We start from the raw sequence: 16,366 nt of genomic DNA on the forward strand, positions 1-16,366 counted from the left end.
ATATCTCTGTGGTAACTGTACAGCGGTCTAATATTCTATTGCAGTCACAGTGCAGAAGCTAATGACGCTCTTACTTCCATTTCACCGGCAATCATCCAACAGTTGCTGAGACATTTCGCTCAAATGACCTTTTGGAGGTGCTCAACAAAAAGTCAAGGGATCTTTAAAGTAATGAGGATTCATCCTGTGGGAATCATGAATGTCAATGTAAGCAGTAGTTTATGAAAATACATTGGACATAATAACACCTCAAGGGGACAAGCTTGGTCAAGATGATGGTTTTATATGTAATTCCTCATATTACAAGAGGCTTTGATACTGTGTCGGATTTCAATGTTACACGGTAATAAAAAGAATGTTAATGGTATAATTCCAACATTTCATGATAAAAGGGCACAGTATCCATTTCAAGAGCCAATAATGGACTACTGGTGTGACAGAAGAAGCTAAGGAATGTTCTGGTACTCGTTTTACAAACAAGAGATAGAAATACACGGCCGCTGAACAATAAATGTAGTTTCAGCTGTGATCTTGTGCTTTGTGTAGAATACAAACTTGTCCTGTTAGAATTTACAGTAATTTGAATGCAGCTGGTACCTTTTCATTTTGCAGTTGCCTGTCAGTCTGTCCATCCATTCCTAACCAAACGTACAGTAGTACCTTTTTATTTCAACGTTTTAACACACTAAACAAGAGGCTTCCACATGGAACTGCCTGTGTGGTCAGACCTCGATGCAGAAAGCCTCAGAAATGCTTTCAACTGTCATATTACATTCGCCTCACAAAATGAAACATTGGCAATTTATGAGAGATCTTTGGCAACTGACCTTAGTATTTTACATGCTGCCAGAAATGTATAGTATATTGATTTTCATGAAGAATTAATATTTTTGACACACGGTTGTGAGCTAATTTTGAGAACACTGAGGTCTTGTCTGCCATGTTTTTACTCTCTTTGGAAACTATTTACACTGTGGGTATTTTGTAGGATGATTCCTGTTTTTTTTTATTATTATCTAAAGGCCAATAAATCAATAAAGAAAGTGTTATCCAACGGAATTAAACCCCGGAGTAAAGAGAGCTTTGAAACAGCAGCCGTGCGTCCTCAGTCCTCAAGACATTAGAATATTAAAAAAGAATACTTCAAATGGAAAGCACCGCAGAGGACTGAACATTTGAATTGCAATTGCAACAGCGCCACACAAGTAAGACGTCCTTGCCAGAAACCATCGGGTATTCAATGGGGAAATGAAAAGGAAACTCAGCGTGTCTGTGAGTTTGTAAATGACTGTGTAACAATGATGCATTCTGCTGGACAGCTTCATTTTTAAAAAAGACGTTTTAGTTCTATTCTTCCAGAGACCACCCTCCAAAATCAATCTGCTCTAAGTGTCAATCACACACTGAGCTGTTCCCTCGAAGAACTGTCTCATCTACATGTAACGGGGCAAAATACATTATTTCACACCTAACACAATGCAGTTACAACACTTTCTTTTTGGTGTCTGTCGATCATTTTTGGGTGGGAATTGAGTGGGGGTTTTTTTTACTTAAAGATATGGTATCGCTAAACCTTTCTTTCATCGTTGAAAAAAGAAAAAAACGATTAGGAGACCCCTTACACCTCCAACACAAACCTGCTTCTCCTAATAGCCCAAAAATATTACTAAGCACAACATTTGTTTATGTTCCTCTCCAGAGGAAGTTGGTCAGGGTGGTTACTGCTGTTTGGCAGTGCTGCTGTCGGGGTCCTGCGAGAGATTTTCTGGAAGGGTCTTCAAAACCGTGGCCGGCTGGGTTTCTTCCCCCCCGTTGAAAAACTAGACCGTGAGGCCCTCTAGAATAACACTAAATTCCTGGAGCAAAAATAATCCTCCCCGTATCACACAATAAGGGAGTATGTGGACTTTGTCTCCGGCACAGCTCTGAGAAATGTGCCGATTGATAAGAACACTGCCCTCTTTATGAAAAAAAGGATATAGGTTCTCCTGAGCAGGCTTACCGAGCCGTCCATCCGACGTCCTGGCTCTCCTGTCTCTTGTTGCTTTCATCGCACACATGAGGTAACCGAAACCGCACAGTGGCGATTGTACACAACAAGCATGGGAAGCATGTGGTCCTGGAAGCTAATAACTGTGCATGTACAGTGTTACTGTAACAATGTAAAACAATGCGTACCAGTAACATGATGCTGATGGCTCAGCAACATACCAACCTAATGGATAGTTTAAAGAAATTGTTTTTAACATAGAGTATATATTTAGATATTTTGGATGTTTTTTGGGGGTTTTGGTTTGAATGTCTTTTGATTTGTACAATATGAATATATAAAAGAGAGTAAAGGAAATGGTTGCGGTTCATGGCTTGGTGACCATTTTTCTTTGTTGACCAGTTTGATCAAGCAGTGTTTTATTAAAAAGTTCCTGTTGTCTCACACCAATTTAGTGTACCATTCATAATAATTACTTCTTTCAAAAAGGCATTAAAGGATAGTTAGCAAACATTTGTCTTACGGACAATAGTTTTGGAGGCGTGTCTTCTCTCTGGAGCTCTGCGCTCTAGAGGCCATAGACATACATGCATCCTCTTATTTGCTGAATCTGCTAATTTAGTGTTCTTACTTAAGTTCCATACTCGATTATTCAGGACTTTTTGATCACATGTTTTACTCTGTAACGGATACAACCTAAAATATGGGTGGTAAACAATTATTGTGATGAACGGACTACTTGATCAAAAGTGGAATTTTCTGCTCACTCAAGACAAATAGGAGAAAATGTAATCCGCCTTTGAATTAATTAACAGGCCCATAATTTATGAAGTATCCTGAAGTATTATCATGAGCACAGAGAGAACATTGAGAACAGGCACAGTGACAGCAGCTCATGGAACTTCAGACTGACTGATTCAACTAATTCAGTTTGGATCATAAATTTGGATCCCATTATCAAGAAAGTAAACAATCTTAGCAAACCTGTGTCTCAAATATAGATCCTATTAGTTTTAGGATTCTCAAACTGTAAGACTGGATGTGTCTCAGGGAACAGATTCTTCTTATTTTTTATTTATTTTCCACAGCATAAATTAAAGCCCCATATCAGTTCCCTACTGGCACATTTCAGCTGGATTGAAGGATCTGGTTGGTCAAACAACTATAGGAGCTTTTTCAAATCAAACATTAACATTCACTGCTGCTGATGATTTAGCCTGCTGGATATATCATATCAAACAAAGTCAAAATCCATCTGTCTATTTGAATTGACTCTGTCTTAACTACAGCGTGCCTTGTCTTGTGAGGAGAAGGGTCCCGTTTCATTTTAACTTCCCTTATAGTAATATATAGCACATGTTAGTAAGTGACCGCATACAGGGCTGGACAGGAAGCAGAACTTGGGACAGAGCTTGTCGTCAAATTTTGATTAAAATCCTGTTTAACCTGCATATAGTATATGTTGTATAAATATATACATATATATATATATATATATATATTATTATATATTATATTATACATATATCTACCTCACAGATACTCAAGTATTGAGTTTAATCTCCAAGCAAACATAAAATGTAAATGTGTTTTCTCCTTTTAGCTTTCTAAAATGTTTATGTGTGCAACAAACTTTCAGCCCTGTTGATAAAGTTTCATCCTCACGAGGTTTCAACGTGCCCCATTGGCCTTCCGAACTGTGGCAGGAAATTTCAGGCCAAGGTGAAATACTGGGAGCGCTCCCAGGAGGACTCCCAAATGTGTGTCCGCACACGGCTGTGGCGGGTTTGAGAGGAAGTCCAGAGACGAGTTGTCACACATTAACTCGACACGTTGATGGACAGGCTTGTTGAAAATCTGACCGGCAGACACATTTCTGTCGGCTCAGGGAAGTGATGGCGGCCCGGTAACGCCGTCCGTGAATTCTGGATTTAATAGTTCAAGAGGTGAGATGGCGTATTTTTGTGCGAACGCAGAGTAGGCCGAAAGAAAATGACTTCAAAGTCTCCGTTGTGGGAGAAATCGCTCACCGTTTGCAGGCGCATCAAAGCAGCTGTGCAGCCAGGAGGACATTCTTCCCTTTTCACACAAGAAAGCTTTTATTCTGCAAGAGATCTTAGTAAATCCTCAGGCTAGGGTCCCACCTGCCGGGTGGATTTCTGGAAAAGGGGTGCCAGATCCCAAACCCGCCACGGAAATCTCACCTCCACTACTTAGATCTAAAGTGGCTCTCCCACACACAACACACTGTTCATTCCTCTGCCTGCCCCCCTCCTTCACTTCCTCTCACTCCTTTTGTGTAACTGGTCTCTTTGGGAGACAACGACCATCAGATGTTGGTAATTGCTGCTCAGATCTTAAGACCTTTGATGCACCTGTGATGTGCAAGATGAGACAATTACACACATGGCGAGGTAATTAGTGAAGAGGACATCCCCGACCTTGAAGATCTCCTCATTAGACCGCCGGTGCCGGTATTTCGGTGATTATCAGTGACAGTGGACATGTGTGTCCCATTAACAGATGACCGAGTTTGCACAGCTAAGATGTGGCTTTGGTCTTGGTTTGAGTCCAAATAGAATTGTCTTTCCCATGCTCGGTATTTTGGATTGAAACTGCACGATTGGGCTTGGACTAACGTAAATAGTAGGGAGTTTATTTAATAACCATACCTCAGATTGTTCATACATGTTTTTCATTAAGGAATCATAACGAGGCTTATTGTACACACAGTATACCCTTGAAATGTCGACTGATGTATTTTCCTTTCTGGCAGACACACATTTGTGTAACCTTTACACAACACATGTTTCTGATACAATAGCACACAACATGTGTTTTAATGCGGTGTAAGTTACTCAAACGGGCACTGTCCTGATGCAGACACACGGATGTGGTGAGAATGACACAAGGACCCGGGTGTGACTTGTGTTTGTAATGGTTGCGATGGGGGAAAAAGTCTGTTGAATTAACTGTGCTTCCCTATGGAAGCCGACCTTCAGTGGTCCACTTTGGGTTTACGAATAAACCAAGCATTAGTAACCAACCCTCCACTAACGGGGGGGTTAGTTAGGAGAATGCATCCGTTAGTAAGCGAGTACTATAGCTTTGGTCATCTCCCGCGGCGCATGCGTGGCGGGACTGCCTTCAGACGGGGTGAATTTATGAATGAACGTTCTGTCACAACGATGTTGTTACGTATCATCGCACTTTTGTTAGTGGGTATACGGGAATCCTTGACTGTTCCCAGTGGATATACAGAGTATACCTGCGTATCACGAGGACTTCACCACTGGCTCTACTCACAGGTCCTAAATGTCTGAGCCCCCCCCCTGATGAAGAAGGCTAATTGTGCACCCCAGGGTTACTGGCCCGAAACTTCATACGGTGACGCGCTAGATGAACCTTCTAGTAACCTTTTTGCTGAACGCTAAAGGGTGCCTTTGTCTGTCGGAATCAGACTCAAATGGAATATTACACATCAATTGAGAGAAAATATTTAATTCACATCAAACTCGGATATACCGGCTGTCACCTATCGAACTATATGAAGTGGGTGTGTCGTGGGACACGGTCAGTGGATGACAAAAAAAAAAAAAATCATGCTGAAACAATTCACTGATAGCGTTTCAATATGGGCAAATAACAAGCAGACACCACTGTCTTTTTAGTCGTCTCAGTTTTCATCTCCTCGCATGCTATGCTGTGGTTTGGTAGCAGCACAGCGGTTGTTGTTGTGAAGTCGGATGCTCAGCCAGGGCAATCATGATGTTATCCATGGAAGTACATCTACTTCAAAACATGTACACCACACATGGCACAATGGCCAATGTAGAAAAGCAAAACTCTAACCTTTCTCTCTGTGCCGTGATATGCTTTTTCATGGTGTTTCCCCATAGCTGCAGGGAGGTGGCGCTCATTGTGTGTTGGGGAGTATTCCCCTTGTCGTCTGTATGTCAGGTATCAATTACGTCACTCACCTTTACTAAAGGTAATCCTAGAAAGTTACAATGTCTTTGAGCATGGATTTATCTGTAAATCCTCATATGAGCACGATGACATCAGTCCGGAGCAATTGGATTTTATTTCACAATGTCCACAATAAAACCCTCAAGGTAATTGTGATATTATTTTTTACCCAGAATTCTGCACTTAACAGCACTCCCAATCCCAAAATTGATATTGCTGCAGTGGATTTAGCTAATATGATTTGGTTGTGCAACTGCAGCATGTAGGAAGAATAAGTTAGCCCTATAAAAGTCTTCTGTTTGCTGAATGGCTGGGAAAAGGTTGAGGCCAAAAAGAAAAAAATGATAGAGGAGCGAGGTTTTACTGCCGAATAAAATTGGAATGGTGACTGGAATTCATCCAGGCAGATAGTCTCTTCTTTCAAAAATGGTTTAAACAGCTGAACCAGATCCCAGCACAATGTTGACCAGCCCAGTCCAGGGACCAGGACGGGTCAAGGTGAGCGGATCCACACAGGCCTAGTCTGAGCTCTGAGACAGGACACCAGGGCTGCTGCGTCTTCCACCCCGGTCGTAATGCAGTCCCATGATACGTGTATAAAGACTAAAATCCAGCTATAAAGAGCTATAGTCGAACTATGAGGTCTCAACTCGCTAATGAAGGTACTTCATGTCTTTGTGTTGACTTTAAACCGCTGAGTTGAATGCTTATCAAGTCTGAGATCTGACTCCGGCCTTAATTTCATCTTGTGACGAGATGTAAATATGGAACATTCATGTTTGTTAAACATACAACACTAAATCCGCTAATATCCTGAATATTGTATGCTAAGCCAACAGATCAGCTTATGAGTATTTGCTTTTGTAACATAACGTAGATGAGAAGTTTGATACTACTCTGATACCATGACGCTACAGACAGGAAATGGATAGCTTAGCTTAGCATAAATACTGGGAACCAAAGCAGACTGCTTGTCTGGCTCTGTCCAAAAGGTAAAACAAATCTAGTTTGCTTTTGCAAAACCTGAAGGAAGATCTTCAACTGGTAATCTAGAAAGTCACCAGCTGAGAAACAGTCAATGGCCTCAAGTGAAAACACAATTTGTTTTTTTGCACTTTTTAACCTTTGGGCAGGGCCAGCATAGCTTTTCTCCTGCGTCCAGTAAAGTAAAGTAAAATAAAAAAAAATAAAGTAAAAACTTACCGTCTCCTGGCTCCAGCTTCATATTGAAGGCGACCCTATGTAACGTTTTCTGTATAGTCAGGTCCATCAATATTTGGACGGACACAATTTTCATAATTTTGATCTGACGATTTGAAATGAAACAATCAAGATGTTCTTTAAGTGCTGACTTTCAGCTTTAACTTGAGGGTATTTACATCCAAATCAGGTGAATGCTGTAGGAATCGTATTACATTTTAAATGTACCCCCCAAAGTAATTGGACTATTGGCCGCTCAGCTGTTCTATAGCCAGCTGTGTGTTATTCCCTCTTATTTCATTTACAAGGAGCCGATAAAAGGTTTAGAGTTTATTTCAAGTGTGGTATTTGTGTTTGGAATCCGTTGCTGTCAACTCTCAATAAGAAGTCCAAAGAGCTGTCACTATCAGTGGTGCAAGCCATCGAAACAAACCCATCTGAGACAGCAAAAACATTAGGTTGGCCCAAACTACTTAGTACATTCTCAAAAAGAAAGAACACACTGGTGAGGTCAGCAACACCAAAAGACCCAGAAGACAACGGGGAAAAAAATGGTGAATGGCAGAAGAATGATTTCCCCAGTGGAGAAAACCCCTTCACAAGAGTTGGCCAGATCAAGAAGCAGAGGTCAAAGTCAACAATCAAGAGAGGACTTCACCAGGGTAAATACAAATGGTTCAGCACAAGATCTAAACCATTGGTGAGCCTCAAAAACAGGAAGACCAGGTTAGAGTTTGCCAAAAAACTTCTAAAAGAGCCTGTATAGACAACATCCTATGGAGCGATGAGACTGAGATCAACTTGTACCAGAATGAAGAGAATAGTATGGAGAATGGAAGGAACTGCTCATAATCCAAAGCACACCACCCCATGAGTGAAGCATTGTGGAAGAAGTGTGTTATTGTGTGGGCATGTATGGCTGCCAATGGAACTGGTTCCCCTGTATTTATTGATGATGTGACCGCTGACAAAAGCAGAAGGAAGAATTCAAGTGTTTCGGGCAATATTATCTGCTCATATTCAGCCAAATGCTTCAGAACTCATTGGATGGCGCTTCACAGCACAGATGGACAACGTCCCAAAGCACACTGCAAAAGCAACCAAAGTTTTTAAAGCAAAGAAGTGGAATGTTCTGCAATGGCCAAGTCAATCACCTGACCTGGATCCAATTGAGTGTGCATTTCGCTTGCTGAAGACAAAACTGAAGGGAAAATTCCCCAAGAACAAGCAGGAACTGAAGAGCGTTGCAGCAGAGGCCCGGCGGAGCGACAGCAGGCACGAAACCCACCGCCTGGTGAGGTCTATGGGTTCCAAACTTTAGGCTGTCATTCACTGTAAAGGATTTGCAACCAAGTATTAAAAGTGACAATTAGATTTATGATTATGTCAGTTTGTCAATTACGTTTGGTGAGCTAAAAAGGGGAGAGGGGGGGCACATATATAATGTGTTATAATCCCTACATCGTTCACCTGATTTGGATGTATAAACTGTCTAAATAAAGCGGAACGTCTGCACTTAAAGCACATCTTGATTGTTTCAAATTAATTGTGGTGGTGTACAGATCCAAAATGAAACAATGAGGGTGTAGGGTGTCACTGAGACCTGAGAATGACATGAGTACAGCGATGACTTTGACCTGAGACTGATGGTGTCGGACGATACGGCTGATGTATCAATGAGGTGCTGATGGACTGCAACGATTCTTTATGCACTTTGTGGAACATACTTATAATGTATGCTGTGAGCCGGACTCTACTCTCATCTCAGGGTATCAGATGGATGGATCGGACAAACTTGTCCACCGTCCATTTAAATCAATAATTAATGAGGATACTACCGCAAGGGGAGAAGACAGAGAGAAAGGGTTCATTCATTCATTGCTGTCGTATGCATACGCACATTGTGGCGTAAAGCCCAGCAGCCCCGGTTTAGACAGCAAGCGGCGCTGGTTTGACCGGTGTGTATTTTGTGAGGTGCGTGTGATGATGAACAGTATAGCAGACAGTACGGTGCAGCCGTGCTGAACACTTTTAGACTGAGCACTGCGAAAATACGAAGATGACTTTGCGAGTAAGGCAGTAAGGCCTGCTTACTCTCACTCGCGATGTCTCAGTTCTTATTCTCGTAAACTTTAAACTACAAAAACAACCTGCAAACCGTCAACCTTTCAGGCCGTGCACCTGTGCGTGGGCACATGCGCTCGCATGCTACAGTGCACCCGGGAGCAGGTCTGCCTTCCACGATGGCACTAAGGTCCAGTCACATTTGTGCTGGCTATGAATGGTGATTCCCGGAGGGCCGAGCATTGAGGGCCTCAGACACCTGTAGGGGCTTAGCTGTGAGGGAAGACATTCGGCAGTGACACTGGGAGCTTATAGGACTAGGAAGCTGCTTTATACTGGTCTGGAAAACAAAACATCTGACAGATTCAGCAATCATCCGCATGACTGAAATTCCTAGCCCAGACAAATAGGAGAAGTGCAACAGGTGATTCGACAGGAAAAAGGCTTTATGAGAAATGGGCTAAAAGGGAATGAGTAGCCCAACATGATTTGCCTGAAACAACCAAGCGGAGATGTGGACTACAAGGACTCTCTACACAGCAAAGGCTTTAACTCACTGTTTCCTTATTATGAACGAATTGATCCATAACAGGAAGCACTGACAACAGTCACGGTGCACCACCACCAGGGCGGTTTGGTCAGACAAACACATGTGTAAAGAGGTAGAGGATTGCTGGGCTACTTCAAGCACTGTAAGGTCAGTCACACACTAAGGGGAGGAGTTTTACTTTGAGGCTTTGTTGAAGGTCTTTTGAACTTCTGAACTCTATTTATTCCCCACGTCAATACGCGGGGATGCGGTATGTCTCTAAAAGGTAAATAAAGAAGCAGTCAAGCAGGGTTCAAGCTGACTCAACTGAGCTACATGTAAAATGATTCAAAAGGTAAACAAGCCCATACAAATATTTTAAAGATTAATGGCTCTTTACCCGCCAGATGACTCTGTTCCAAAGAGGATGCACCTGCAGTCTTCATCCAGTCTTCATTCATGTCCACTGCCATTAACCTATAAACACATCAGCTCTGGTGAAGACAAACATCTCTGTTGTTTATAGACCATCAGAAGAACTTGAAATAGTTTGCAGTCCGGATTAGATCACTAGTCACGACTGTGCTTGTGTGTTCGGATCCACAGACACACCCAACAAATCAGGGGGGCGGGGTTAAATAGTTCATGTTACCAGTCCCACCAGTTCCTGCTCTGACGAGTCAACATATGTATACCATAAAGTTTTGTTATGCAAAGGATCGTGGGTCAGAGAGCTCGAAAAGCAACCAGCTTGCATACTTTAAAATGTGAACCGAAGCAAGCTTGGTAATTTTGACGTACTCTGCCATACTAAATAGTGGGTAGCGTATCCATTTGTAGGATGGGATGATGACTGCGCCTCACAGCGCTGCTAACTAAGATTTACATTATAGTTTCCAGATCAGCTACAACTAAATATCTTAACAATCTAAATTATATTTTGATTGCAATTCAAACCAGATTTCTTTAGTAAAACAGTACAGTTTAAATATTGTGGTACAGCTGAAACACCGGATTAGATGTTCTACTACCTTATCATTTGCAACACCTTTATCATTTCAGGTGTGGATTGCAAAAAGAAATGTCCCACACTAGCGGGGTTTCCAGGGGATACAGGAGTGTTGTTATTCCATTTTGAAACCATCCTCCATGCTCCATACATTCATTGTAATTTTAACAACCCCAAAGTTAAACTTGAGCACACCAATAAAAAAAGTAAATGGGTCCACATGCATCCATGCCATTAGACTGAAAGTCTTTAATAACAAAAAAAGAAAACACCCCTCCGTACAAAAGTATCTGTACATGGTCGATTACTGAACTGCAAAAATGGAAATGATCGAACATAGTTCATCTTTTAGTTTAAATACAATATTTCCCAACAGTCAGCAAACCACAGTACTGGATCTGCAACACCAAGAGGGCTGTCGGTGGAGAGTCCAGCTTTGTCATGGTGGGAGATGCAAAGCAGCTGTCCATGTCAGGACCCAGACATTGATTACATCAGTCTAACGTTTTACAACATTAATGAGCGACATCCCATGTGAGTGGTGAACATAAAACATAAATGTTGATTTCCTCTGAAAACAAAGCGCACGCAATTTTTGCAGGACATAAATAAAGCAGTAATTAAACACCAGTGCAAGAGAGCATTCAGAACATGGACAAAAAGAAAGAGATTGAGACACTTGCTGTTAACATGTCCAACAGAACACAGACACAGAATTACATTTTTTGTAACATTGACGTTAATATTGATAGCCTATGTTAAAACCAAAAAGAGAAAAATCCCCCACAAAATAGAGGACATAGAGATGGACAGAAAAACAATTGCACCGTATCCCTGCCATGTGCCGTGAGCTCCAACCTGCCACCTCACCGTCCTCTAAAGACCTGAAGGAGAAACCAGACTCCTGTGTGGACAATGGCGAGGTGGGTTGAGCCGCCGCGAGGACGACGGCGGCGCTGTGCGTCACGGCTAGCTGTGCCATGTTCAATGGTCATCGTTGGGATTGCTTGCCACCGATCAACGACGGTTTGGTGGTTTTATAATGTAAAGCCCCGATGCGCCTCGCCTACCGCCAACACACTGCCGCGGTCCCTGAATGAAGGCTCCACACATTTTACTTTACTGAATGGTCCAAGGTGTAAGTACTGGGACAGTGGCCTCGATGTACTTTGATAAAACTACTGGCTGCAAACATTTCAGAGGTGAGCGGCTGCTAAATTATAATCGACAAATGTCTCAAAAACTAAAACGCTGCCGCAGCGAAACCTCTCTGTGGAATGATGTAATGAGGTTGCGCTGAGTTTGGATGTGAATCTTAAATTTAGGTGATGTTTTGCACAAAAAGTTAGGGGCAGTTCCCGCAGTAAGGGTTGGGGGAAAAAAGTGCGAGGGATGCACGTATGGTCACTAGTTATGGAACAACAAACTGCAATAACTGCCGCTAATTCCAAGAGGGCGCTTGTTGACACTTAAAATGTCTGAATAATGTTAAAAAATATATTATATACCGCCATCAAAAATAAAGGTAAAGTTTGCCATCCCAATACATGCACTTTAGACTATTTCATTTAAAAGGTTATTCTAGAATAGCTCATTTGATTTTTGATGCGGCAGTGAGCCGCCGTCCTCGTGTCCCTGCCTTTTGTTTGCCCCTGTGGACGTTGTGTGCACACCTCCCTCTCTACGCAGGGGCTGCGCCTCATTTGTCAGAGTTCTTGCGCGGCCTGCGGAAGCTGGACATGTTCTCGTTTAATGCATAGATTCGCCTGGAGAACTCCTCGAAGCCGGCGACGTCCAGCTCTCCCAGCACCTGCTCGTCACACTCCACGGCTACCGCGTGGTCCACGGGGATGCAGCGGTAGTCTTCCATCCGCGCCTCGCCAGCTAGCCCTAAACCCAGGCCGCCCCCCAACCCCAGGGCTAAACCCGTGGCCTCAGTCCCCATGATCTCCTCGGCTTGCTCCACGGAGCAGCGCAGCTCTGGGGACAGGCTGGGGGGCGCCTGCGCTGCGACCAAAGAACCATTCATGGCAGCCGTGTGCTCGCTAGTCGGCACCGTTTCCTCCCCGCTTTCCTGAACTGTTGAGGAGTCGGGCGCGCCGGTGCAACTGGGCGGTCGCTCCTCTGTCTCTTCTTCTTTGTCTTCTTTGATCTCGAGGCTTCTGTGTCTCTCCGCCTCCACTGCAGTCTCCCCGCTCTCCCCCATCTCTTCCTTCTGCCCTCCCGCCTCGTTGGACGTCGTAGCCTTGGCCAGGTTGAGAGACGCCATGCCGGCATCGAGGGAGGAGGATAGGTGTTTGGGTGAAGGAGAGGGAGGGGGTGGGGCAAGGCCAATCGGGGGCTGCTCCTCCCCCATGGCAGTGTTGTAGCTCGGTGGAGGAGTGGGTTTGTACTTGTCGGCCTCCGAGCTCGCCCTTTTTCTCAGGCCTCGGCCTGGGGCGCTGGTGTGGCAGGGGAAGCCCATCTCTGAGGCAGCAGACACACCGAGCTGAGACTTGGCCGGCACTGGGATGGAGCTCGACACGTGGTGTCTGTCACTGTGCAGAACAAGGACAAAGAGAAAGACGGTAAATATTCAGACACCAGACACATCTTAGTCGGTATTTGATTTATCACGGCCCGCAACAATCTCTACGGCGCCGCCTGAAGAGAAGCATGAGACACCCAGGCTCTGTTTGGACCTGGTCCTCCATTGACCTCATTTCTCCACCCAAGCACCCAACTCTGGCCCCGGGGTCCAGACCGAAGACAACTGCAGTACTTTGTAAATCACTCCAACTTACAACATTCACCAAACATTTGTGCATCCTGCGAGACTCACTTTCTGTCGACTGGAAATACTCAGCAGGCGTCCACCCAAGTATGTTAGACATTTTTCTCTTTAACAGATAACAGACACGGGATCTGGGGACACCTTGCTTGGCCCCAGTACAGGAGCCATAAATTTACTTGAATGGGGCCTTACCGTCTCGGCCGATTGGCTGGGGCCAAAATCACGGGGCTACTTAGCGCTCCACTTAACGTGACCATTCCACGGTGCCAGGAGCCGAGGCACTGTGCTGTTGGGGCAAAGGTCAAGCAGGGCCTCCCCGTGTGCTCCAGAGATCACGTGTGACGACAGATCTCTGCTTCATCTAGTTAGACAGTCACAACAGATGTCCTTGTACCATTTCTCCTGCATATTGCTTATTCTTAGATTGTTTATATGTAAACAATTATACATAAACGTATTGTACATATGTAAACAATGTTTATATGCATTCATTTTATTTTTATATATTCATTGTGTACTAGTTCGCTGACTAATGAACAGTTTCACCACCAAACCGACTGCTTGTTAAAAGTGTCCTGACCTTGACCCTCAGCTGTGCTCTCCCGAGATGGTCGGGATAATTATTAGAGCCTGTGATACCTCGGTAACCAAGGAAACAACAACGCCAGCCAGCTGTCACTCAAGGTCAGCATTAAGATGTTAAAAGCTATGACCTGATGCTGTGAGGTTGATTCCTATTCAGGGAGCAGATCAGGAGAATGACTGTGCTTTACTTGGCAGCGCATGTCCATCAAAACACATAATTTAATATTACTGGCTTTAGCTTGAGCTTCCCTCATAAAAAAACAGATTGGGTAGAAACATGTGATTCAGCCTTTTTGAAAAAAATGCATGTTTGGCAAACCGGAGACAACTTAGTCTCAGTGAGTTTATGGTTTCCCATAATCTATGAAAAGCTAATAAGTGACCAGTATTTATTTCAACTTAATCAAATGATGTAGCTTATGAAGGGATTGGGTCGGCTTTGATTTAAATTATTATCAACCATTTTTCCCCCACTAGAACTATTTTATACTAATATAATCCATGTGGTCTGACTGTAGCTCGCAATTTACAACACTGGCATTAAACTCACATGATCATCACCCCCAGTCGTTTGTATAATGAGGAACTTTGTATTTGGGCCTGTTTTATTTTGTTCCACTCAGTTTCTATGTTTGGCCTACATCTGAGTGCAACGGTGTGTGAGCAGCAGAGGAGACTGGGTGTCGGCGAGGACTTCAGCCAAGCAAACCTCTGGGCAGTCATAACATTTTTCTTCCCTCGAAACATTTGAACTATTATATCGATGACATGTATTTTTTTATGTGGGCAATAAGGGGACACATGTGAGGCCACTGTGTGCTTTTGTCAACTTTGGATCAGACTGAACTATGAAAATCCATTGGATGAATTGTTATTTGGCTTTAGAATCATGCTCCAAACAGGATGAGTCCTACTATTGGAGTGGCGGCCTACTTTACCCTGTAGCATCACTAGTATTTTTTTTCTTAAATCTACTGAATGCATTGGAAAAACCTTTGATGATGTTCACGGTTCAGGACAGGACAAATTAAAAAGATGATCCCCCGACTTCTCATTGAGTGCCACCATGAGGCATTTGTTATTTTAAGTGAAACGTAGAATACAAAGCTACAAAATTCGAGGTGCACACAATCATGCCCATTTCAGGATAAATTTACCCATGTCAAAATCCCGCCCCTCCAACGCAGACTGGCCAATCCTAGCATTGGCCAGACGTCCTCCAATGGATAATAGCAATGTGGATTACACAGTGCCAGTGCGAACTTAACAGACCATCAGCAGGTCAACACTATGGAATTCATACTTGGGACAAAATTAGACAAAAATAATACCATTACCGTCAGCTGTAGGCCACAACCTAATCACCAAACTAGGGCTGTGAACATGGTAACCAGTATTTGTGCAGCATGTCAACATGGTTATTGTGGACATTTTAGCATTTAGTGGAGAACGCCAGTGTGCCAAAGTACCATCTCAGACTGCTGCCGAGAAACTGTAGGCTCTTAGTTTTCTTGCAAACAAAGTTCGGATTAAATGTCCACTGCGTCAGTGTTCTGAGAATACTTGATCAACTGTTGCCAGGCATCCCCGAGTTATGACACATACATTTACTTGATATCTGTAGTCTGATGTTGCGGCCCATTACCAGTAGTTATTAGGCAATCATTTAAATGGGCCATTGGCATTCCTCATCCCATAATAAACTTTCTGTTGCAGTGGCAACGACAATTACTGTATCAATAGTAAGGAAGAAATAAATAAAATAAACTATTATACTCATATAAGGATATTATGATCCATATGTGCACTAATGAAAAGAATGGAGCTTTACAATAAAAGGCTCCAATTTCAAACTTTCTGTGCAGCTTGTAATTTGTCTGAGGCTTCGTGACAAGCAAAGTGAATTCCTGGCAGCAGCTTGATATACCATACTGATGGGAAAAAGGCCTGTTGTTCATCCAAATTGTGTGATTCACAGCTGTATGGGGATAGGCTCCCTCCACTGGTAGCATACACCTACAGTGTAAGTGTAAATAAAGCCCAAACTGCTGAATCAGCCTCACAAAAGCTTCACAGCACACTAGAAATGCTGCCAGGATGCCTCTGCCTGAATCAGCGAGCAGAAAACTTGACATGCCGAGCCAGAAATAGACACTGTTTGGTCCGTTCTTTCGTTCCAGAGATTTCAAACCTGGCATATTTCGGGCCGACTCAGGAATTTAGCATACCAGAGCTTTTCAATGTGCG

The 16,366-nt window shown here is 43.3% G+C and overlaps 1 protein-coding gene across 1 annotated transcript in view; it reads right to left on the minus strand.

Annotated features, from left to right (window-relative positions):
* Positions 1–10,990: 10,990 nt before the first annotated feature.
* uvrag (UV radiation resistance associated gene) overlaps positions 10,991–16,366 on the minus strand; it is a 73,194-nt gene continuing 67,818 nt past the window's right edge. The window contains exon 15 of the mRNA XM_040181941.2: positions 10,991–13,298. Within this exon, the coding sequence (XP_040037875.2) occupies positions 12,461–13,298 (838 nt within the window). The 3' untranslated portion in view covers positions 10,991–12,460. The remainder of the gene's footprint in view (positions 13,299–16,366) is intronic.

The sequence above is a fragment of the Gasterosteus aculeatus genome, chromosome 7 (genome assembly GCF_964276395.1).
Source record: "Gasterosteus aculeatus chromosome 7, fGasAcu3.hap1.1, whole genome shotgun sequence".
NCBI lineage: Eukaryota > Metazoa > Chordata > Actinopteri > Perciformes > Gasterosteidae > Gasterosteus > Gasterosteus aculeatus.